The 24,460-nt window shown below is 38.3% G+C and overlaps 2 protein-coding genes and 1 non-coding gene across 8 annotated transcripts in view; 1 reads left to right on the top strand and 2 right to left on the bottom strand.

Annotated features, from left to right (window-relative positions):
* Positions 1-1,674, top strand: part of ATP10D (ATPase phospholipid transporting 10D (putative)) — a 140,495-nt gene extending 138,821 nt beyond the window's left edge. For both annotated transcript variants that reach the window (XM_086405894.1, XM_086405893.1), the window contains one exon: positions 1,101-1,674. In XM_086405894.1, the coding sequence (XP_086262020.1) occupies positions 1,101-1,129 (29 nt within the window). In that variant the 3' untranslated portion in view covers positions 1,130-1,674. The remainder of the gene's footprint in view (positions 1-1,100) is intronic.
* CORIN (corin, serine peptidase) overlaps positions 297-24,460 on the bottom strand; it is a 313,930-nt gene continuing 289,766 nt past the window's right edge. For 4 of the 5 annotated variants that reach the window (XM_086405903.1, XM_086405908.1, XM_086405904.1 and 1 more), the window contains 3 exons: positions 15,458-15,729; positions 13,273-13,406; positions 297-2,840 (listed from right to left, as the gene is read on the bottom strand). In XM_086405903.1, the coding sequence (XP_086262029.1) occupies positions 2,658-2,840; positions 13,273-13,406; positions 15,458-15,729 (589 nt within the window). In that variant the 3' untranslated portion in view covers positions 297-2,657. Of the gene's footprint in view, positions 2,841-13,272; positions 13,407-15,258; positions 15,730-24,460 lie in introns of those variants that run through there. The other variant, XM_086405907.1, reaches the window with a different exon arrangement.
* Positions 14,737-14,808, bottom strand: TRNAF-GAA (transfer RNA phenylalanine (anticodon GAA)). The gene has a single exon. It is a non-coding gene; the product is annotated as a tRNA-Phe (tRNA).

The following is a 24,460-nucleotide window of genomic DNA, read 5'->3' as shown; positions in this document are numbered from 1 at the left end:
CTATCCTTATATGGTAAAGTCAGTGGTGTCATATCATCTGTTATCTTCATAGCAACTAGCATTTATTCCTTGAGATCATCATCTTCTGATAAATATTTAGAGAGATATTCACTTAAAAAAGATTAGAATCTAAGGAATGAGTCCAAAAGACTAAAAAAAGGTCAGTCTCTCTGATATAAATTATCTGTACACAACAGTTCATGTTATGGGTGTACAACTTCTTGCCTACAATTCAGCAATCCCAGGAACTCTGAAAATTAAAAAAGTTTTCATAAATTAAGCACAAATACAATGGGTTAAACAGATACAAGACTATTTATTTAATATAGTTATTCATATATTTTGCCACAAAAGTATTAATAATTTTATTACTGTGCTACTAAACATTTTAATATGCTTTTTAAATTTTTTAAAATTCTGGATTCTGAGACACATCTGGTCCTCAGGCAGAGATTTGGGGTCTTTATAAAGCCTTTAAAGATTCTCATTTCCAAGTGAATAACTCTTATGCAAAGTTTCCTAAGCTAATGTTCCAGCATTTTCGGTAAGTATTCAGCATATTTTACCAAATTTGAGGGAGCCCAATTTGCTCCTAGTAGCCAAGAAAAATTAACAGTATATATTTGTGATTTAATTTTTACCCCAAAAGATTTATAAAGGAATTGGATTAGATTCCCAAAATGTGTTCTAGAAGACAAAAATCCTTATCCTCTTACCAGGGCTAAGGTTTTCCTTGGACACTCAATGGGTGATTAGAGATTATCGCAGACTCTTTCAGACTAATCAAATAGTGGCATTTAAAAGAGCATGTTCCTGGGGGAGTGAGATAAAAGACAAGTAAATTTTGATTGGTGGGAAACTGACTGCCAACGTATAATCGTGGGAAACATTTTCTGGGGCTTGCTCCATGTTTTACATCCAATTCAAATTATACCATTTTATTTGTATTAAGGGTTATTTAAAATAACTACAGTATATACATTTCACTGAACATAAGTTGAGCATAGTTGTTCCATTATATGACAGAACTGATGTATGTTCTTAAGTTTTCATACAGTTGTGACCATAATTTCAGTTGCTGGATTTTACATTCTCGATAGGTTTATACAAACTACAGAACAAGAGATGAATCACATGGAAAGTGTCAAGACAGCTTTGCGAATGTCACCTATGCAAACACATAGAAGAGAGTACAAAACGACGTGTATAAAACTGCAGGTAGTCTCTGGGGGTGCTGGGGCAGCCCAGGCTGTGGGGGAAATCCTTTGTTGTTGTTTAGGTGCTTAGTCGTGGCCGACTCTTTGAGACCCCATGGACTGTAGCCTGCCAGCTTCCTCTGTCCATGGGATTTCCCAGGCAAGAATACTGGAGTGGGTTGCCATTTTGTTCTCCAGAGGATCTTCCCAACCCAGGGATTGAACCAGTGTCTCCTGCATTAGCAGGAAGATTCTTCACTGCTGAGCCACCAGGAAAGCCCATAAATTAAATTAGGTACATGTGAATATTTGTGTTTTGAAGGTTTTTAGTGGGGAAAAAAATACTTTAACCACCAATTACTTTATAAATTGATGTGCATCATGACATAGTACTTAAAAGCATATTTAATTTTTTAATTATCAATGGGAAGAAATGGCAACACCAGCTATTAAATATCTTTTAAGAAAAGTTACAAAATGTTTTTATTCATGCAAAAAGTTTACTGTGCTTTGAAATACATCTCTGTGACCTTATTGGTATGGCTGGACAGAGAAAAACTGAAAAATACTTAGGTGTGGGGTGCAATTTAATTTCCTTAAAAAATTGCATCTCTCCACTCTATAGCAAGTCCTCCTTTAGCAAAGTTTAACCTCAACTTCATTGTCACAAAGACAGAAATTTTTCCCACAAATAGTTTCCCAGTTGTCAAAATCTCAGTTGGCTAACTGATACAGAGTGAACAAACCCTAACTCTGGGAAGGGTCTATGGAGACTTTTCTATGCAATTACAGCCTGGATTTAAATTCCAAATGGGCAGTCTTTTCATATCAAGTGCTAATATTGATGTGAAAAGAACTTTGTGGTCAATGGGATTTGCTCTTTCAGCTACCTAAGTGGATGCTCTGTCTTTCATAAGTTCTCAGAATTATGCAAACTTTAGAAGAATAATAACTTAGGCATGTAAACTATCTTGGCTTTTCATAAATCAAAAGCAAGCCTCTGATGTTGTTATTGAAATTTGCCACTATGCTCTTATGCTGGAGAAATTTTCATTTTGCTGGCAAAGATTCATTAGCCTGGATCTCAATGTCCTTTTGCGACTGGACAAGAGGGAACTTTCTCTAACCCGTTACCCTGGTGCCTACACTCTTCTCTTTCCCAAGTTGACCATTTCACTTTACAGTTGAGGTTAGGCCTGCCTGGCAGAAGAACAAACTCTGTTTTGCTTTGGTTTTTAAAAGATTTTCATTCAACTTGAAGTAAGAGAAAAACAGAACTGGAAAAAAAAAAAAAAACTGCCTGAAATTCGACTGAGACAAACATGACCATTTGCAGTGCACTGTGGAGCATCCCTGTCTATGAAAAGTGCTCCTGTACAGCTCTCTACAGGACGTCCTCCACCGTCGGAAAGGCCGTTTTCTTTGAATGTTGCTGGAAAAAGTCTCTGATCATCTTTGGAATTAGTTCAGGAGAAAGGTACGGATGTATATTTGTCTTTCAATCCATTTGACAAAGTATGTCACGTTGCTGTAAACTCCAGGCCCCAGGACTTTGGAAAAGCAGACGGAGCCCCATGAAGTTAAGCCAAACAATGTCCACTGTCCTCCCGGCTTCTCACAAACTAGAGGCCCACCACTGTCACCCTGTAATGAAGAGCGGTGGATGTTAGTCACTGGTATATCAGAGCCCTCGTGTGTCCACGCTATCCTGAGGGTAAAACAAAGCCCAACCCAGCTTAACCAATGTCCTGAAAAATTTCAACAAAGGTCTCATTGTTAATGTGTGAAGGGAACATGCTGTCCCCTACATAAACAGAACTTCCAAATGAACATTTTAAATCTTGATCTTTTAAAGAATAGAGGTGGCTTGGGAAAGGGCTATATTCTTTTTTTTCTGTGAAATTGGAGGACATTTTGTCATTTCTCACACTTAATCAAAATATATCAAACTTTTTTTTTAAATTTAAGTATATCAGGACTGAGTCCCTAACTGATCTAATTCTTTTAATTTTGATCCAGTTTATAAATGTAGAACATGTTCAAGGATAAAGTTTTCTCACAAAAAATAGTGCTAGAAAAATCTAAAAATAAGTCACTTCCAGGATTCTTGCTGTGTGAATGAATGTATTAAGTAAAACACACTCAGGGTAAGAAAAACTTAATACTTACTGTATTTAATAGAAAAGAATTAGCATGCTTAAATAGAAAATACCACATAATAATTACAGTAAAACTTATTATAATGCAGACATAGAGATTTCATTTGCATAGAGACGTTCATTCTTAATATTTAAGTCTAGGTATTATAGTTAAGTGAAAGTGAAATCGCTCAGTCGTGTCCGACTCTGCGACCCCCATGCACTGTAGCCTACCAGGCTCCTCTGTCCGTGGGATTTTCCAGGCAATAGTACTGGAGTGGATTGCCATTTCCTTCTCCAGGGGGTCTTCCCAACCCAGGGATCAAACCTGGGTCTCCCACATTGTAGACAGATGCTTTACCATCTGAGCCACCAAGGAAGGCTAAATATTTCTTTGAGCCACTTTTTTTTTTGCGGGGGGAAGTTGGGGGCAGGTGGCGGCAAGAATACTGGAGTGGGTTGCCATTCCCTTCTCCAGGAGATCTCCCTGACCCAGGGATTGAACCCGGGTCTCCCGCATTGTAGGCTGATGCTTTACCATCTGAACCACCAGGGAAGTTATTACAGTTAAGTTTTATTCACTTTTCTTTGTCCACATATAATTAAAACACTATGGCTTTAAAAATGCTAATATTTTCTACATCTGAAAAGATGAGACTATGAGAGATGTGTTCTGCATGGCTTCAAAAGAGAAGGATAGATACTGTAGAAAATAAGTATGTGGACTCATGACAGATATTTACAAAATACTCCTTGCTTTGCAAGAATTTCAAACTTGGAAGTGTATCTATGGTCCTCCCACTTGGTAATGTTGAGAAATAGAAATCATGTTTATCGATGCTCTCCCAAACACCTTCCCTGTGTTAGTTTATTTAATTCTCATGAAATAACTACAGGTTAATAATTATTATTTACATGTTACTACTTATATAAATATAAATATTTAAATATATAATAATAATTGTTATAATTTATCCCTCCCTGCTTTGGTATCTATGTTTGTTTTCTATGTCTATAAATCTGTTTCTGTTGTATATATAGATTCATTATTTTTTCAGTTCAGTTGCTCAGTCATGTTCGACTCTTTGCAACCCCCATGGACTACAGCACGCCAGGCTTCCCTATCCATCACCAACTCCCAGAGCCTATTCAAACTCATGTCCCTAGAGTCAGTGATGCCATCCAACCATCTCATCCTCTGTTGTTTCCTTCTCCTCCTGCCTTCAGTCTTTCCCAGCATCCGGGTCTTTTCCAATGAGTCAGTTCTTCTCATCAGGCGCCACTAGTTTGCTTTTGCTTCTATTTCTTTTGCTTTGGGAGGCTGACCTAAAAAAGTATTGCTACAATTTATATCAAAGAATGTTTTGCCTATGTAATCTTCTAGGAGTTTTGTGGCATGTCTTATATTTAGGTCTTTAAACTCTTTTGAGTTAATTTTTGTATAATTATAATAATTATGTATAATTTTTGTTGTAATTTCATTGATTTACATGTAGCTGTCCAGCTTTCCCAACACCACTTATTGAAGAAATTGTCTTCTCTGCATTGTATTCTTGCCTCAGAGATTTACCATAAATGTGTGGGTTTATTTTTGGCCTGTATCCTGTTCCACTGATCCATATGTCTGTTACCATGCTATTTTGATTACTGTAGCTTTGTAGTATAATCTAGAATGAGTATGTCTCCAAGTTTTGTTGTTTTCTCAGAGTTGCTTTGTCAATTCTGGATCCTCTGTGATTCCACATAAATTTTAGAATTTTTTTTTTTTTTTTTTTACAGAACTAGAACAAATAAAAGTCACAAGTATTTTGACAGTTCAGTTCAGTCGCTCAGTCATGTCTGACTCTGCAACCCCCATGGACTGTAGCACACCAGGCCTCCCTGTCCATCACCAACTCCTGGAGTTTATTCAAACTAAGGTCCATTGAGTTGGTGATGCTATCCAGCCATCTCATCATCTGTCGTCCCCTTCTCCTCCCACCTTCAATCTTTCCCAGCATCAGGGAAAGAGTCAGTTCTTCACTGATCAGGATATTTTAACAGGGGTGGCATTAAATATGTAGATTGCTTTGGGTAGTATGACCATTTTTACAATACTAATTCTTTCAATCCTAGAGCATTGGATATCTTTCCATTTCTTTGAATCATCTTCAGTGTTCTTTACAATGTTTTAGTTTTCAGTACATAGGAGTTTTCACCTCCTTGGGTAAGTTTATTCTAAGGTATTTTTTAACATGATTTTAAAAATGATTTTTTTTTCAATTTTTTCTTTCTGATATTCCATTTAGTGTAAAGAAATGCAATAGCTTTCTGTATATGAATCTTGTATTCTGTTACCTGGCTGAATTCATTTATTAGTTCTAATAGTTTTTGTATGGAGACTTTAGGATTCTCTATATAGAGTATCATATCATCTGCAAATAATGACAGTTTTCTTCCCCTTCAAGGTTTTCAGTTTTTCACCATTGGGTATTATGCTGGCTGTAAGTTTGTCACAAATCACTTTTATTATGTTGAGATATAGTCCCTCTATACCCACTTTGTGGTGTGAACGTTAGCAAGTTGAACAATAAAAACCATATTATCATCTCAATAAATGTAGAAAAAGCTTTGGACAAAACTCCATACCCATTTTTTAAAAGTGGGCATAGAGGGAACATAACTCAGCATAATAAAGGCATATATGGGCTACCCTGGTTCAATTTCCTGGATCAGGAAGATCCCCCAGAGAGGGGATAGGCTACCCACTCCAGTATTCTTGGGCTTCCCTGGTGGCTCAGTCGGTAAAGAATCTACCTGCAGTGTGGGAGACCTGGATTCAATACCTGGGTTGGAAAGATTCCCCTGGAGGAGGACATGGCAACTCACTCCAGTATTCTTGCCTGGAGAATCCCCATGGACAGAGGAGGCTGGCAGGCTACAGTCTATGGGGTCACAAAGAATCAGACACAACTGAGCACAGCACAGCATGTGACAAACCCACAGCTAAACATCATACTCAATGGTGAAAAGCTGAAACCATTTCCTCTAAAATTAGGTACAAGACAAAGATGTCTTATCTTGCCACTTCTACTCAACATAGTTTTGAGAGTCCCAGCAATAGCAATCAGAGAAGAAAAAGAATAGTAATCCAAATTATGAAAAGTAAAATTGTCACTGTTTGCAGATGACATGATAACTACATGTAGAAAATCCTAAAGATGCTACAAGAAAACTATTAGAACTCATCAATGAATTTGGTACAGTTGCAGGATACAAAATTAATACACAGAAATATGTTGAATCTCTAGACACTAACAATGTAAGGTCAGAAAGAGAAATTAAGGAAACAATCCCATTTACTGTTTCATCAAAAAAATAAAATACCTTGGAATAAACATACCTAAGGAGACAAAAGACCTCTACTCATAAAACTATAAGATACTGATGTAACAAATTGAAGAAAACACAAATAAATGGAAAGATATACCTACCATGTTCATGGATTAGAAGAATCAGTATTGTCCAAATGACTATATTACCCAAGGTAATCTACAGATTCAATGCAATCCCTATCAAATTACTATGTCATTTTTTGCAGATCTAGAACAAAAAAAAAATCTTATAACTTGTATGGAAACACAAAAGATCCCAAATAACCAAAGCAATCTTGAGAAAGAAAGAAAAGCTGAGAAATCAGGCTCTGTTACTTCAGAATATATTGTAAAGCTACAGTAATCAAAGCAGTATGGTACTGGCCCAAAGACAGTCTTATAGATCAATGCAACAGGATAGAAAGCCTAGAAATAAGTCCAAATAACTATGGTCAATTAATATGACAAAGAAAGCAAGAATATACAATGGAGAAAAGACAGTCTCTTCTTCAGTAAGTGGTGCTAGGAAAATTGGAGAGCTACATATAAAAGAATGAAATTAAAATACTCCTTAACACCATGCACAAAAATAAACTCAAAGACCTAAATGTAAGACTGGATATTACAAAACTCATAGAGGAAAACATAGACAGAACACTGTTTGATATAAACCACAGCAAGATCGTTTTCAATCCACCTCCTATAATAATGAAGATAAAAACAATAACCAAATGAGATTAATTAAATTTAAAATCTTTTGCACAGCAAAGGAAACCACCAAAACAAAAAGACAACTTATAAAAATGGGAGAAAATATTTGCAAAGGATGCAACTAACAAGGAATTAATCTCCAAAATATACAAACAGCTCATGAAGCTCAATATCAAAAAAATCAAACAACCCAATCAAAAATGGGCAGAAGAGAAACATTTCTCTAAAGAAGTTACAAATGACCAAAAAGAACATGAAAAGATATTCAACGTTGCTAATTATTAGAGAAATGCAAATCAAAACTACACTGTAGTATCAACTCAGACTAGTCAGAAGAGCCATTATCAAAGTCTACAAACAACAGATGCTGAAGAGGGTGTGGAGAAAAGGTAACCCTTCCTGTACTGTAGGTGGGAATGTAAATTGGTACAATCACTATGAAGAATAGTACAGAAGTTCCTTAAAAAACTAAAAGTTACCATGTGATCCAGCAACTCCTGGACATATATCTGGGGAAAAAATTCAAAAAGATACATGCTGGACATACATCTGGGGAAAAAATGCAAAAAGATACATGCACCCCAGTATTCAATTGCAGCACTATATACAATAGCCAAAACATGGAAGCAACCTAACTGCCAATAGAATGATAGGTAAAGAAAATATACTACATATATATGATGAATTATTATTCAGCCATGAAAAAGAATGAAATAAAGCTATTTGCACCATCATGGATGGACCTGGAGATTATCACACTAATTGAATTATGTCAGAGAAAGACAAATATCACATCACTTATATTTGGAATCTAAAGAGATGATATAAATGAACTTATTTACAAAACAGAAATAGACCCACAGGCTTAGAAAACAAACATAGTTATCAAAGGGGAAAGGTGGGGAGGGGGACAAATTAGGAGTCTGGAATTAACATATACACACTACAATGTAGAAAACAGATCACTAACAACGACCTACTGTATAGCACAGGGAATTCTACTCAATGTTATGTAATAGCATACATGGGGAAAGAATCTGATAAAGAATGGCTATAACTGAACCACTTTCCTGTACACCTGAAACTAACACAATACAGTAACTCACCTATACCCCAATATAAAATAAAAATATATATGTACATATTACCATTTTAAACCTTATTCCAGTTGTTTTTATAGTTCTTTGAGTTCATTTCTTTTTGTTTTTCCTTTTGTGCTTTGATGATTTTCTTTTGAAGTATGCTTGAGTTCCTTCCTTTTAGGTTTTTGTGAAACTATTTTCTATGTGTTTAATTTGTGATTACTATGGCGTTCAAATATGTTGACCCATTACTATAGCTACTTGTTTTAAATTTATTATAGTCACTTTTACAAAAATTCTGATTGCTTTTTAATCTCTGTACTTGCATATTTAAGTGATCTTCAGTCCTTTTCAGTTTCAACATCAGTCCTACCAATGAACGAATACCCAAGACTGATCTCCTTTAGGATGGACTGGTTGGATCTCCTTGCAGTCTGAGGGACTCTGAAGAATCTTCTCCAGCACCACAGTTCAAAAGCATCAATTCTCCGGTGCTCAGCTTTCTTTATAGTCCAACTCTCACAGTCATACATGACCACTGGAAAAACCATAGCCTTGACTAGACGGACCTTTGTTGACAAAGTAATGTATCTGCTTTTTAATATGCTGTCTGGATTGGTCATAACTTTCCTTCCAAGGAGTAAGGGTCTTTTAATTTCATGGCTGCAGTCACCGTCTACAGTGATTTTGGAGCCCAGAAAAATAAAGTCAGCCACTGTTTTGTTTTTTTTTTTTTTTTGTGGCAAAAACAAGTTTATTGAAGAAAGAGAAGTGGGCCAAGCCAAGAGAGGCACAGATACCAGAATGATGAGGTACAGGGGTTTTCAAGACAGGGCTTTTGCATATTCAACTTGGTGGGCATGGACTGACAGTTTTGATTGACAATTGGAAGTTACATAATTATAAGCTCCATTGCATATGTCTTCCCATAATTCATTCTGTTATAATAAGATGTGTGTATATATAGACTATTTATGAACCCTTAGTAGGCTTCCAGATGCCTAAGGTCATTTGAGGACACAGCAGCCTCTGTGGTTATTTTGCAACCTATCTGTGAGTTCTCCTGGGCCTCATCTGGGGTGAGGTTTAGAAATCAGCTTGGATCTTTTCAGCTGAAAGATTAGGTGTCGATTCTTTTCCATCTCTCATTGCTGATACCTAACTTTCTGTAATGTCTTTTTAAATGTTTATACTATTTCCCCATGAAGTGATGGGACCAGATGCCATGATCTTAGTTTTCTGAATGTTGAGCTTTAAGCCAACTTTTTCACTCTCCTCTTTCACTTTCATCAAGAGGCTCTTTAGTTCTTCTTCACTTTCTGCCATAAGGGTGGTGTCATCTGCATATCTGAGGTTATTGATACTTCTCCTGGCACTCTTCATTCCAGCTTGTGCTTCCTCCAGCCAGCGTTTCTCATGATGTACTCTGCATAGAAGTTAAATAAGCAGGGTGACAACATACAGCCTTGATGGACTCCTTTTCCTATTTGGAACCAGTCTGTTGTTCCCATGTCCAGTTCTAACTGTTGCTTCCTGACCTGCATACAGGTTTCTCAAGAGGCAGGTCAGGTGCTTCGGTATTCCCATCTCTTTCAGAATTTTCCACAGTTTATTGTGATCCACACAGTCAAAGGCTTTGGCATAGTCAATAAAGCAGAAATAGATGTTTTTCTGGAATTCTCTTGCTTTTTCCATGATCCAGCAGATGTTGGTAGTTTGATCTCTGGTTCCTCTGCCTTTTCTAAAACCAGCTTGAACATCTGGAAGTTCACAGTTCACATATTGCTGAAGCCTGGCTTGGAGAATTTTGAGCATTACTTTACTAGCATGTGAGATGAGTGCAATTGTGCAGTAGTTTGAGCATTCTTTGGCATTGCCTTTCTTTGGAATTGGAATGAAAACTGACCTTTTCCAGTCCTGTGGCCACTGCTGAGTTTTCCAAATTTGCTGGCATATTGAGTGTGGCACTTTCACAGCATCATCTTTTAGGATTTGAAATAGCTCAACTGGAATTCCATCACCTCCACTAGCTTTGTTCATAGTGATGCTTCCTAAAGCCCACTTGACTTCACATTCCAGGATGTCTGGCTCTAGGTGAGCCAGATCACACCATCATGATTATATGGGTTGTGAAGATCTTGTTTGTATAGTTCTTCTGTGTATTCTTGCCACCTCTTCTTAATATCTTCTGCTTCTGTTAGGTCCACACCATTTCTGTCCTTTATTGAGCCCATCTTTGCATGAAATGTTCCCTTGGTATCTCTAATTTTCTTGAAGAGATCTCTAGTCTTTCCCATTCTGTTGTTTTTCTCTATTTCTTTGCATTGATCGCTGAGGAAGGCTTTCTTATCTCTCCTTGCTATTCTTTGGAACTCTGCATTCAAATGGGTATAGCTTTCCTTTTCTCCTTTGCTTTTTGCTTCTCTTCTTTTCACACCTATTTGTAAGGCCTCCTCAGACAGCCATTTTGCTTTTTTGTATTTCATTTTCTTGGGGCTAAAACTCCAGTACTTTGGCCACCTGATGCAAAGAGCTGACTCATTTGAAAAGACCCTGATGCTGGGAAAGATTGAGGGCAAGAGGAGAAGGGGACAACAGAGGATGAGATGGTTGGATGGTATCATCGACTCAATGGACATGGGTTTAGATGGACTCCAGGAGTTGGTGATGGACAGGGATGCCTGGTGTGCTGCGGTTCATGGGGTCACAAAGAGTCGGACACAGCTGATCGACTGAACTGAACAATCCTTTTACATATTTGCTTCTCCTCCTGTGATTTTTTTTTTCCTTTCCAATAGATTGTTGCTTCTTTTCTACTTAGAGAAGACCCTTTAATATTTAAGGTTGGTTTAATATTGCTCAATTCTTTTAGTTTTTGCTTGTCTGAGAGATTCTTTATCTTTTTCTATTCTAAATGATAATCTTTCTAGGTAGAGTATCCTAGATTGAACATTTTCTCTTTCAGGTTTGAATATATCATGCCATTTCCTAGAAGTAGTGATCATCATATTCATAACTTACCAATGCCATAAACCTAACTAATGAGAAGCCCTGGTGGCTCAGTGGTAAAGAGTCTGCCTGCCAAGGCAGGAGACATGGGTTCAAACCCTAGGTCAGGAAGAGCCCCTGGAGGAGGAAATGGCAGCCCACTCCATATTCTTGCCTGGAAACATCCATGGACAGAGGAACCTGGTGGGCTACAGTCCATGAAGTCACAAAGAGTCAGACACAACTGAGCACACAAACCCAGCCAATAAGCATAGGCCTTTCAAGGGGCTGACTAAATTGTTCTGTCTGAAAGCCTGATTGATTTTTAAGCAAAATTTACTGGAAACATTTTGATTAGACATATTCCAGTCTTTTCATCTCCTCTTATATAAAAGAATTAAGATCCTGATTTATGCTGTGCTACACAACTTAGTGACTGAACCACCACTACCACCACTTATTTAGGCTAGTTATTAAAATGGGGTATGTTTACAGCAACCCTACGTTTCCAGATCAGAAACTTAGCCACATAATTATTTAGAATCAATTTTTTGGAGGATTCTGTGCTAATGTCTAAACAAGTAAGGAGCTATTTTTACCATAAAAGGGCCAAAAGTCCACTTGGATAATGAGAAAAACTTTACATGAAAGCAAAATCTAAGGGCTATAAATAAAGGAGTCTTCAAAAGAATGAGCGATTGCTTCCAGCTGGAGGGGAACATAGGATCCCCTTAAGAGTAGATTTTGAGCTAAGCTTAGTGAGATAGGTAGACATGTTAGCTGGAAAACAAGTGAAGCAGCAGCAATTCGAAATGAAAGAAGGATACAGAGATAAAGGCACAATTTGGTCCTCTTTTCCTTTTCATAATATTAGACTTCAGGCCAAAGTTTGGTTTCAATATTGAGTCCCATGGTTTCTAGACCTTAACAGAGGACCATGGCCTGCGATGTGTCCTGTTGAGGCAGTTGAGGAAGATAATGAGAGGTTCTGATGAATAGACTTGGTAAAAAAGTAGCCTTTTGTCTCTCTTCTTTTCTATCTGGGGTTTTGTTAGAGAGCGTCTGGTATGTGTCTAAGATGCCCACAGTGTGGAACTGCCACCACTAAAGAAGTTGACAGGACCCAGTTCTTATTAGACATTATTATATGAGCATGACCACACCCATGTCTATGTTGGGCCTTAATTTCTCTTTCAAGAATCAGCCTTCCATCTCCTCCCTTTAGCAGTTACCATTTCATTATACAGTTGAGGTTAGGCCTGCCTGGCAAAATAACAAACTCTGTTTTGCTTTGGTTTTTAAAAGACTTTCATTCAACTTGAAGTAAGAGAAAAATAGAATTAACAACAACAAAAAAGCTGCATAAAATTAGACTAAGACAAACTTGAACATTTGCAGTGCACTGTGGAGCATCCCTGTCTGAAAAGTGCTGTAGAGAGCTGTCCTGAGGCCCTAGTTCTTAGTGAACCTCCAGGTCATATTGGCAATACAGAGAAATGTGTTCACATTAATCCTTGCTTCTAGGATAGTTAGTGGCCAAGCACATTCATAACTTCATTCTACCACCTTAGTCCTGGGTGATATGAGGTAAATTACTTAACCTCTATGGTCCCTTGTTCCACAAGTGATGATTGTGAGAATTCAGTGAGTTATTTAAAAGTATTTAGAAGAGATACTGGAAACATAACAAATTATTTTCAAAAAAACTTTCCCAAAGAGCCACACATGAATAATAATGAGCCTATATGGACCCACTGAACCTATTGCAGAATTGAATCTCTTTGGTAAGCACTGAGCAACTTACCATGCATGAGTCAACCGTGCCAGACTCATAGCCAGCACAGATCATCCGGTTGGTGATGGTCTTCATGTCAAAGTAAGACTGACATTGTTCCAGAGAAATAACACGTACTTCTCCCTCTTGCAGCTTAAAAGGCACTGGATTTTTTTTTTTTTTTAAGAGAAAGAAATAAAACATGAGGGTAAAATGACTCAAAAATTAGGCTAGTCATACAGGAAATCATTACATTTTTATATCAAGAAAACCATATTCTTAGAATGTTATTTCAAAGACAAAGCTCATTTAGACTCAAACTTTTCCAATTAGAAGTGCTGATAGTCATTCCATTAGTCAAATGCCTCCATTTTGTTAATGAGAAAATGGAGGCACAGACTGGTTAAGTAACCTGGCTCATGGTTTCCCTTTCATTTTTTACAAATGGGTTTTCTAATTTATTTTTTGTGTTTTGGTTGCACTACGCAGCATGCAGGATGGATCCCCTGCCAGATATGGAACCCAGGCCTCTGCAGTGTAAGCACTGAATCTTAACCACTAGCCCCACCAGGGAACTGCCTCCCTCTCTTATTACATGTGGCAACATAAACAATTGGTATTACAATTAAAATAATCAAGCCAGAGCTCTGCCCCAGATGGAGGCTGTCCGCTGTGTGACAGCTAAGCATGTGAGTCCATTCTGCTAAAGTTCAGATCATCTGTTCAGAGTAACAGGGGAATGGTTGCCCCATCCTTGGTTTAAACAATGTTATCTCACCACGTGCTATAGTAGCCATCATTAGATCAGGACCTTTAATCCTAGAAGATGTGTCAGAAAGATGTCCAAAGGGAAAAGTGTCCCTTAGTGTCAGCAGAGAGAATGTGTGATTTCCAGCTTGTCTGAAAGTTCTTGCCTGGGAAATCCCATGGACGGGGGCCCCGGCAGGCTACAGTCTATAGAGTTACAAAGAGTCAAACACGACTTGGTGACTAAACAACAAAAGGTGGGTAACAGGACACCGACATGTATCATCATCCCTGAGAGCTACAGTACTACCCTGACATAGTTGGCATGGCCAGTGCTTACTATTAAAGAAAATATCGATTAAATTCTTATTCTAAACTTTTAACAGGTCAAGCAAAGTAAGAGTCCTTTACAGGCAGCTGAGAGACAGCAGTACAAAGTTCTAAATTTCTGTATGTTCTCAATGGTGAAAAAAAGTATTTCCTCTAAGATCAGAAACAAGACAAAAATGTCTACTTTCGCCACTATGAATAATCACCATAGTTTTTAAAGTCCTAGCCACGGCTATCAGAGAAGACAAAAGGAATCCTCATTGGAAAAGAAGAAAAAACTCTCACTGTTTGCAAAGTCACTCAGTCGTGTCCGACTTTTTGCGACCCCGTGGACTGTAGCCTACCAGACTCCTCTGTCCATGGGATTTTCCAGGCAAGAGTACTGGAGTGGGTTGCCATTTCTTTCTCCAGGGGATCTTCCCAACCCAGGGATCGAACCTTGGTCTCCTGCATTTCAGGCAGACGCTTTAACCTCTGAGCTACCAGGGAAGCCCTGATATTATACATAGAAAATCCTAAAGATCCTACCAGAAAACTACTAGAGCTTATCAATGAATTTGGTGAAGGTGCAGGATATAAAATTAATACACAAAAATCTCTTGCCTTCCTATACACAAACAACAAAAGATCAGAAACAGAAATCAGGGAAACGATCACATTTACCATCTCATCAAAAAGAATAAAATACCTAGGAATAAACCTACCTAAGGACACAAAAGACATGTACTCAGAAAACTATAAGACACTAATGAATGAAATCAAAGATAACACAAACAGATGGATTGGAAGAATCAATATTGTCAAAATGACTATCCTACCTAAAGCAATCTAGATTCAATACAATCCCTATCAAGGCAGGGATGACTGATCTTGCATGTCAGCTCCAACCATCTGTAGGGGCTCCCTGGAGAAATGAGGTATAGAGAAGGACTTCTGAGGTTTCCTTTGGGTTTGCAGGTTTAAGGGCATGATGAAGTATTGACTTCTGCAATTTGCATGGAAGGGGGAGTGACACATATGCTATTTGTGACTCTCTGTTATAAGTGAAAATGGGAAATGATTACCAAAGGTTAGGAAGTACCCTAGTGTTTTCCAGTTAAAAGCTGAAAGGTGAATGCTCCCAAGAATCTTGACTTACTTTTGTTGCCCATATGTCCCCAGCCTGTGATATAGCAATAAGTATCAGGTTCTAAGGACTGATCCGGGCTGGGTAAGCAGACGGGTCGGACATAGCTTGTTTCATTGATATCTTGGCTTAGCTCCACTATGCTGATGTCGTAGTCCACCACCGCTCGACTGTAGCGAGGATGCAGGATGATGGTTTTCACAAGGCGCATCTGCATGAACGTTGATGGGTGGTCTAGGTTATTGATGCCAAACACCACTTTCCAAACGGCAGCATTCTCTCTCCTAAAATGATGATTCAAGAGCTATTGGCACCTTAAACTCAGACTTATCTTTTAAAATTTATATATGATTTTTAAATATTTTTTTTAAATAATTGCTCTTTCCACTCCCATATCCCATGTATTCATATAAAAAGCATTTATATAACCCTTGAGCATTGGTAAATATCGTATTGTTCTGGAAACCAAAACTTGGGCTTCCTAAATGGGGCTGCTCTGGAAAATAACACTTGTTCACTTTGAAAGGGAGACAGAGTAGTTACTTGCTTCATTGAGTGGGGAAGATGATGAAAAGTCATGAAGAATAGACAAGAGAAAAAAAATAAAAGAGAATGAAAATCAGAGGTTAAGTGATCCCTCCAAGGAGGCAGTGCTTCAGAGAAATGTCAAGTTTTCAAGAAAGGTTTCTGAAAATTTCAAGCTAGCAACTTAAAAGGTCACCCACAACTTATAATGGGTAGTCTCAGACGTCACTGTTTTTGAACACTTGACAGCAATAGTCTAATTCCACTTTAAAACACTTTTCCACTTTAAAACACTTTCCCACTTGACTTCGAGGACTCCCCATGCTCCAGAATTTCCTCCTGTCTCTGGGACCTCTTCCTCTCTGTTGCATCCTCCTCCTCTGCTCTCAGTGTCTTCATTGAAGTGACCCAGAGCTCTGCCTTTAAGTCTTCTCATTCTTCACTCGCCCCTTTGAAGAGCTTATCTAGTCACATGACTTTAAATGCCACCCGAATGGCATTTGTAACTTTCAAATGTGTATCTCCAGCTCCATCCTCTCCTTTGAGCTATACAATTCATTCTACACTTATTTGCTATTTACAGCTACCCATTATGCAATATTGGATCATCTCTCTTACACCCAACACTGAATGCATCAGCAAGTCCTCACTGCTCCACTTTCAAATATATCCTGAATCTTGTTTCCCCTTCTGCCACCACTACAATCCTAATCTAAGCTACTCACCTCTCCCAAATAGTGGCCCTTCTTTTACTCTTAACCCCTATAACCCAGTCTCCTCACACAGAGTGACCTTTTAAAAAATAAAATTATATAAAATTTGTTTCCTGTTCATAATTCTTTTCAGATTCTTTTCCACTATAGGTCATTAAAAGATATTGAATTCAGTTTCATGTGCTATACAGTAGGTCCTTGTATAGTCAATACTTGAAAATAACTAAATAGAATATAGCCTTTAAAAATTATGAATTGCTATGTTGTACACCTGAAACTTATACTGTACATCAATTATACCTCAATAAAATTGATATTATTTGAATATATATAATACCCATATAGAGACAAATATAGCTTTATAGATATATAGATATTGTGCTGGGGATTTCAGTAATGAGCAAGAAAGACATGATCCCTGCCTATACAAACTTTAGGATTGAGTGAAGATAAACAGTAAAAGAAACAATTATAATAAAATGCAAAAAGTGCTATGGCATGAATATTACAGGATAATATTACAAAATTGTTTTTCATTAAATAAAACCATCCGTTGCATAACATGTCATTCTTTCTCCTTTTTCTTCCTTCCTTCCCTCGCTCCATCTCCCTGTTCCATTTTTTAGTTTAGAAGAGTAAGCATATGACCATCTGAGAAATTCAACACTCACTCGAGATTCTATTATTTAAGGCATCTGAAATAGAACAATTATTGATCTCAAATGTCTACCTGTTTGATAGCTTCTTACCTCAATTCAAAGCTACTAAATTTTGGTTACAAAAAATATTCATCTATCTGCTTAAATCACAGGTAGTATGACAAACAGTTGAACACTGCAAACTATTTGTAACAAAATGAAATTGAGTAAACTTTACAGACTTGATTGCTATATACAGGTTAATGTAATTCTAACTGTAAAATATGTGTCAGTAAAACTGCTAAATGTTATTATATTCAGTAGCCTCTTGTGACACAAGCTATTGTCATTATGGCATTAATACCCACCAAAAGCAAAAAAAACCCAAAAAACAAAACAGGAAATTCACATACTTCAATATTCAGTAAGGAAATTGTTCTGTTTTCTTTTTTGTTATAAGGGGAAAAATAAAGTCTCTTTAAATCTTTTTTCCAAGTCTGGAAAAAAACAAGGGAAACAATAACCTGTTGTTCAAAAAGGGTACATGAAGTGAGGGAGACGTGTCAGATCAGATCAGTCGCTCAGTCGTGTCCGACTCTTTGCGACCCCATGAATCGCAGCATGCCAGGCCTCCCTGTCCATCACCAACTCCCAGAGTTCACTGAGACGCACGTCCATCAAGTCAGTGATGCCATCCAGCCATCTCATCCTCTGTCGTCCCCTTCTCCTCTTGCCCCCAGTCCCTCCCAGCATCAGAGTCTTTTCCAATGAGTCAGCTCTTCCCATGAGGTGGCCAAAGTACTGGAGTTTCAGCTTTAGCATCATTCCTTCCAAAGAAATCCCAGGGCTGATCTCCCTTCAGAATGGACTGGTTGGATCTCCTTGCAGTCCAAGGGACTCTCAAGAGTCTTCTCCAACACCACAGTTCAAAAGCATCAATTCTTCGGCGCTCAGCCTTCTTCACAGTCCAACTCTCACATCCATACATGACCACAGGAAAAACCATAGCCTTGACTAGACGAACCTTTGTTGGCAAAGTAATGTCTCTGCTTTTGAAAATGCCATCTAGGTTGGTCATAACTTTCCTTCCAAGGAGTAAGCGTGTTTTAATTTCATGGCTGCAGTCACCATCTGCAGTGATTTTGGAGCCCAGAAAAAAAATTCTGATACTGTTTCCATTGTTTCCCCATCTATTTCCCATGAAGTGATGGGACCAGATACCATGATCTTCGTTTTCTGAATGTTGAGCTTTAAGCCAACTTTTTCACTCTCCACTTTCACTTTCATCAAGAGGCTTTTGAGTTCCTCTTCACTTTCTGCCATAAGGGTGGTGTCATCTGCATATCTGAGGTCATTGATATTTCTCCTGGCAATCTTGATTCCAGCTTGTGTTTCTTCCAGTCCAGCGTTTCTCATGATGTACTCTGCATAGAAGTTAAATAAACAGGGTGACAATATATAGCCTTGACGTACTCCTTTTCCTGTTTGGAACCAGTCTGTTGTTCCATGTCCAGTTCTAACTGTTGCTTCCTGACCTGCATACAGATTTCCCAAGAGGCAAATCAGGTGGTCTGGTATTCCCATCTCTTTCAGAATTTTCCACAGTTGATTGTGATCCACACAGTCAAAGGCTTTGGCATAGTCAATAAAGCAGAAATAGATGTTTTTCTGGAACTCTCTTGCTTTTTCCATGATCCAGCGGATGTTGGCAATTTGATCTCTGGTTCCTCTGCCTTTTCTAAAACCAGCTTGAACATCAGGAAGTTCACGGTTCACATATTGCTGAAGCCTGGCTTGGAGAATTTTGAGCATTACTTTACTAGCATGTGAGATGAGTGCAATTGTGCAGTAGTTTGAGCATTCTTTGGCATTGCCTTTCTTTGGGATTGGAATGAAAACGGACCTTTTCCAGTCCTGTGGCCACTGCTGAGTTTTCCAAATTTGCTGGCATACTGAGTGCAGCACTTTCACAACATCGTCTTTCAGGATTTGGAATAGCTCAACTGGAATTCCATCACCTCCACTAGCTTTGTTCATAGTGATGCTTCCTAAGGCCCACTTGACTTCACATTGCAGGATGTCTGGCTCTAGGTCAGTGATCACACCATCATTATTATCTGGGTCGTGAAGCTCTTTTTTGTACAGTTCTTCTGTGTATTCTTGCCATCTCTTCTTAATCTGCTTCTGTTAGGTCCATACCATTTCTGTCCTTTATCGAGCCCATCTTTGCATGAATTGTTCCTTTGGTATCTCTGATTTTCTTGAAGAGATCTCTAGTCTTTCCCATTCTGTTGTTTTCCTCTATTTCTTTGCATTGATCACTGAAGAAGGCTTTCTTATCTCTTCTTGCTATTCTTTGGAACTCTGCATTCAGATGTTTATGTCTTTCCTTTTGTCCTTTGCTTTTCGCTTCTCTTCTTTTCACAGCTATTTGTAAGGCCTCCCCAGACAGCCATTTTGCTTTTTTGCATTTCTTTTCCATGGGGATGGTCTTGATCCCTGTCTCCTGTACAATGTCACGAACCTCATTCCATAGTTCATCAGGCACACTATCTATCAGATCTAGGCCCTTAAATCTATTTCTCACTTCCACTGTATATTCATAAGGGATTTGATTTAGGTCATACCTGAATGGTCTAGTGGTTTTCCCTACTTTCTTCAATTTAAGTCTGAATTGAGGGAGATGTGTAGAAATGCTATATTAGTATATTAAGTGTGTGCTAGAAAGAATGAGTCACTCCCATCTGGGTAGAAGCAAAAGAGGAAAGAGGACACAGGGCTACATGAAGGCCCCACGAATCTAGTTTCAGTAAAAAGTACCCAGTGGAGAAACACAGGAACAAGCTATGTTCATGTGGTCCTTTTAGTAAAGAGTTAAATTGGGCTACAAAGATGAAAAACCAAGTCGAACAGCTGAAAATCTTCAGCATCAGGGGGATTTTTTTTCTCAGTGCTGTCAGACTTCAAAGCAACAGCAGGAAAAACTGGCCAATACTTAAAGAAGTTTGTACAAAGATCCTCATGCTCTGAGAGTGAGGAAGCAGGCAGACTGAAGCCAGGTGAAAAAATTCACAATAACAATAAAAAATGACTGAGGAAGATGTTAAGAGACATTTTTCTTCTTTAATTCTCGCTCTAGATGGCATTTCATTACCAGAAATTCACATTTAATTTGCTTCATGTTTATACTCCTGTATTAATGATGAATACACATTATAGATAATGTTGAGATAATATGATTTCAACTCCTAATTCTCCAGTGATCACTCTAGAGAGAATACACAACTACTTGTATACTTCAGATACATTATGATGTCCAGGGGAATTTATACAGAATTGAAGGCATGAGGTCTCTGGATACAATAACCAATTTCAGTTTGCAATTTTCCACACTCAACTCTAGCTTAAACATAAACTCACCACATTTGCACTTAATTCAGCTGGCCAGGTTTAGAGATTTTCTTCTATCTTTGCCTCTTCTTAAGAGCACAGAATTTCCCCTTTTTTTAATCCTGAGTTTACTTTGAATAACTTATACTATTTATCCTTTTTCAGAAAATAAAAATATATTTATAATTAATATTTGTGATAGAAATCACTCTGTTTTACAAGACTTACTCCATAAATAGCACAGTCAGATGGTGACTTGGAAGTATTAATGGTTTGAATAGCATCATTGCTGTTCTACAAATCTTAGGAGCCTCTTACTTTTAATATTGCACCTACCCTTGGTAATTTTTTTAAAGAATTCTCTGCAACACACACAGTGAATAGACTTTATAATAGAGTGGCCACAAAGCAAATGCATAAAGGGCTGAGTATAAGTCAATAATAGCGAGTGTCACATCACAAGACTTGCCATCTCCAGGGCCACCTGCCTCTCAGCTCCCACTCACGGCTGTTGCGTTGGAATGTCCAGTGAGACCTGACCTTCAAATTGTTTCAGAGAAGCCAGAGTTCTGGATTTTATGTAAAGCATACATAGTTTGAAGTGCTGACTGAAAGTTTTTAAATGCATCCAAGAAGCAAAAGAGATCAGATCTAGATTCTTCTTTAGTGTGAGATCTCTGTGGTTTCCAAGTATTTCTACATGTCAGTTAAATCATCTTCTCCCCAGTTATGTGGTGTAAATAGGAATGCTTATTCCATTCCAGAGTAGAGAAAGCAGTGACTCAGAGCAGATGAGGGACTCATCTAAAGTCACAGAGATACTAAGTGATGGTAACAGACCAGAAAGCCTTTAAACCTCTAACACAACCTTTATACTAAGCTTCTCTGAAACAAAGAGGAGGGTTCACAGGCATCAGCACAGGAATCAGGTGTCGGCCACAGAGGGGAAAGCATGCACGATGGGTGGAGGCTGGCTGATGAGTGATAGGATGGCAGACATCAGGAAGATACCTTCTCTTTCCTGAGTGTGTCCCCCAGATACGATGGAGATCTAGCCTTCAATGATGAACTTAAAGAAGTGAACAATTCTATCATCCCAGGGGCCAAAACAAGCAAGAGAAGGGGATAGTCAGATACACATCCTAGACCCTGAGAATCAGATTAAAGAATGTTTTGGGTAAAAGGACAATGTGTCCAGAGATTCGTGAAGCAAGTACAGCTAAACAGAGAGGGGAGAGTTTGAGTTCCAAATTCTGAATCAGCTAATAAAGTAAATGTGACAACATATGACTCTCAGAGCTTTGAAATTGGAAAGTTTATCACAGAACAGTGGCACAAAATTGTAGCAACTGTCAAAAAATCTTAGTCATAGAACCCCCTTCCACCGTTGCTGGGAATGTAAATTGGTACAGCCACTAAGTATGGAGGTACCTTAAAAAATGAAAACTAGAGCTACCGTATGATCCTGCAGTCCCACTCCTGGGAATATATCTGGAGAAAACCATAATTTGAAAAGATACATATACCCCAATGTTCATTGACACACTCTTTGTAATAGCCAATACACGGAAGCAACCTAAATGTCCAGTGACAGATGAATGGATAAAGAAATATGAATAATACTCAGTCATAAAAAAGAATGAAATAAAATCATTTGCAGCAATATGGATGAACTGAGAGATTATCATACTAAATCAGACAGAGCTTCTGCACATCAAAGGAAACTATTAGCAAGGTGAAAAGACAGCCTTCAGAATGGGAGAAAATAATAGCAAATGAAGCAACTGACAAACAACTAATCTCAAAAATATATAAGCAACTCCTACAGCTCAACTCCAGAAAAATAAATGACCCAATCAAAAAATGGGCCAAAGAACTAAATAGACATTTCTCCAAAGAAGACATACAGATGGCTAACAAACACATGAAAAGATGCTCAACATCACTCATTATCAGAGAAATGCAAATCAAAACCACTATGAGGTACCATTTCACACCAGTCAGAATGGCTGCGATCCAAAAGTCTACAAATAATAAATGCTGGAGAGGGTGTGGAGAAAAGGGAACCCTCTTACACTGTTGGTGGGAATGCAAACTAGTACAGCCACTATGGAGAACAGTGTGGAGATTCCTTAAAAAACTGGAAATAGAAGTGCCTTATGATCCAGCAATCCCACTGCTTGGCATACACACTGAGGAAACCAGAAGGGAAAGAGACACGTGTACCCCAGTGTTCATCGCAGCACTGTTTATAATAGCCAGGACATGGAAGCAACCTAGATGTCCATCAGCAGATGAATGGATAAGAAAGCAGTGGTACATATACACAATGGAGTATTACTCAGCCATTAAAAAGAATACATTTGAATCAGTTCTAATGAGGTGGATGAAACTGGAGCTTATTATACAGAGTGAAGTAAGCCAGAAGGAAAAACATAAATACAGTATACTAACGCATATATATGGAATTTAGAAAGATGGTAACAATAACCCGGTGTACGAGACAGCAAAAGAGACACTGATGTATAGAACAGTCTTATGGACTCTGTGGGAGAGGGAGAGGGTGGGAAGATTTGGGAGAATGGCATTGAAACATGTAAAATATCGTGTAAGAAACGAGTTGCCAGTCCAGGTTCGATGCACGATACTGGATGCTTGGGGCTAGTGCACTGGGACGACCCAGAGGGATGGTATGGGGAGGGAGGAGGGAGGAGGGTTCAGGATGGGGAACACATGTATACCTGTGGCGGATTCATTTCGATATTTGGCAAAACTAATACAATTATGTAAAGTTTAAAAATAAAATAAAATTAAAATAAATAAATAAATAAATCAGACAGAAAGACAGATATCATATGATACTGCTTATATGTAGAATCTAAAAATAAAGTATACAAATGAATGTATAAACAAAACAGAAATAGACTCACAGACACAGAAAACAAACTTATGGTTACCAAAGGGGGGAATAAGTTAGGAGTTTGGAATTAATATATACACACAACATGTAGAATAGATAACCAACAAGGACGTACTATTTAAGAAGAGAACTATACTCAGTATTTTGTAGTAATCTCTAAGGGAAAAGAATATGAAGAATATGTATATGTATAACTGAATCACTTTGCTGTACATCTGAAACAAACAAAACATTGTAAATTAACTTATTTCAATAAATTTTGTTTTTGGCCATGCTGTGTGGCTTGTGGGATGTTAGTTCCCTGACCAGTGATTGAATCTGGGCCCCCAGAGGTGGAAGAATGGAGTCCTAACCACTGGACCACCAGGGAATTCCTTCAGTTCAGTTCCATTCAGTCACTCAGTTGTGTCTGACTCCTTGGGACCCCATGGACTGCAGCACACCAGGCCTCCCTGTCCATCACCAACTCCCAGAGTTTACTCAAATTCATGTCCGTTGGGTCAGTGATGCCATCCAACCATCTCACCTTCTGTTGTCCCCTTCTCCTCCCGCCTTCAATCTTTCCCAGCATCAGGGTCCTTTCAAATGAGTCAGTTATTTGCAAAAGGTGGCCAAAGTATTGGAGTTTCAGCTTCAGCATCAGTCCTTCCAATGAATATTCAGGGCTGATTTCCTTTAGGATGGACTGGTTGGATCTCCTTGCAGTCCAAGGGACTCTCAAGAGTCTTTTCCAACACCACAGTTTAAAAGCATCAATTCTTCTGTGCTCAGCTTTCTTTATAGTCCAACTCTCACATCCATACATGACCACTGGAAAAACCATAGCCTT

This window comes from Bos grunniens, chromosome 6 (assembly GCF_055505025.1).
Source record: "Bos grunniens cultivar Pamir isolate PY7600 chromosome 6, Bosgru_T2T1.0, whole genome shotgun sequence".
NCBI lineage: Eukaryota > Metazoa > Chordata > Mammalia > Artiodactyla > Bovidae > Bos > Bos grunniens.
Note: the sequence above shows the minus strand (reverse complement) of the source record. Positions and strands in the feature narration are given on the sequence as shown.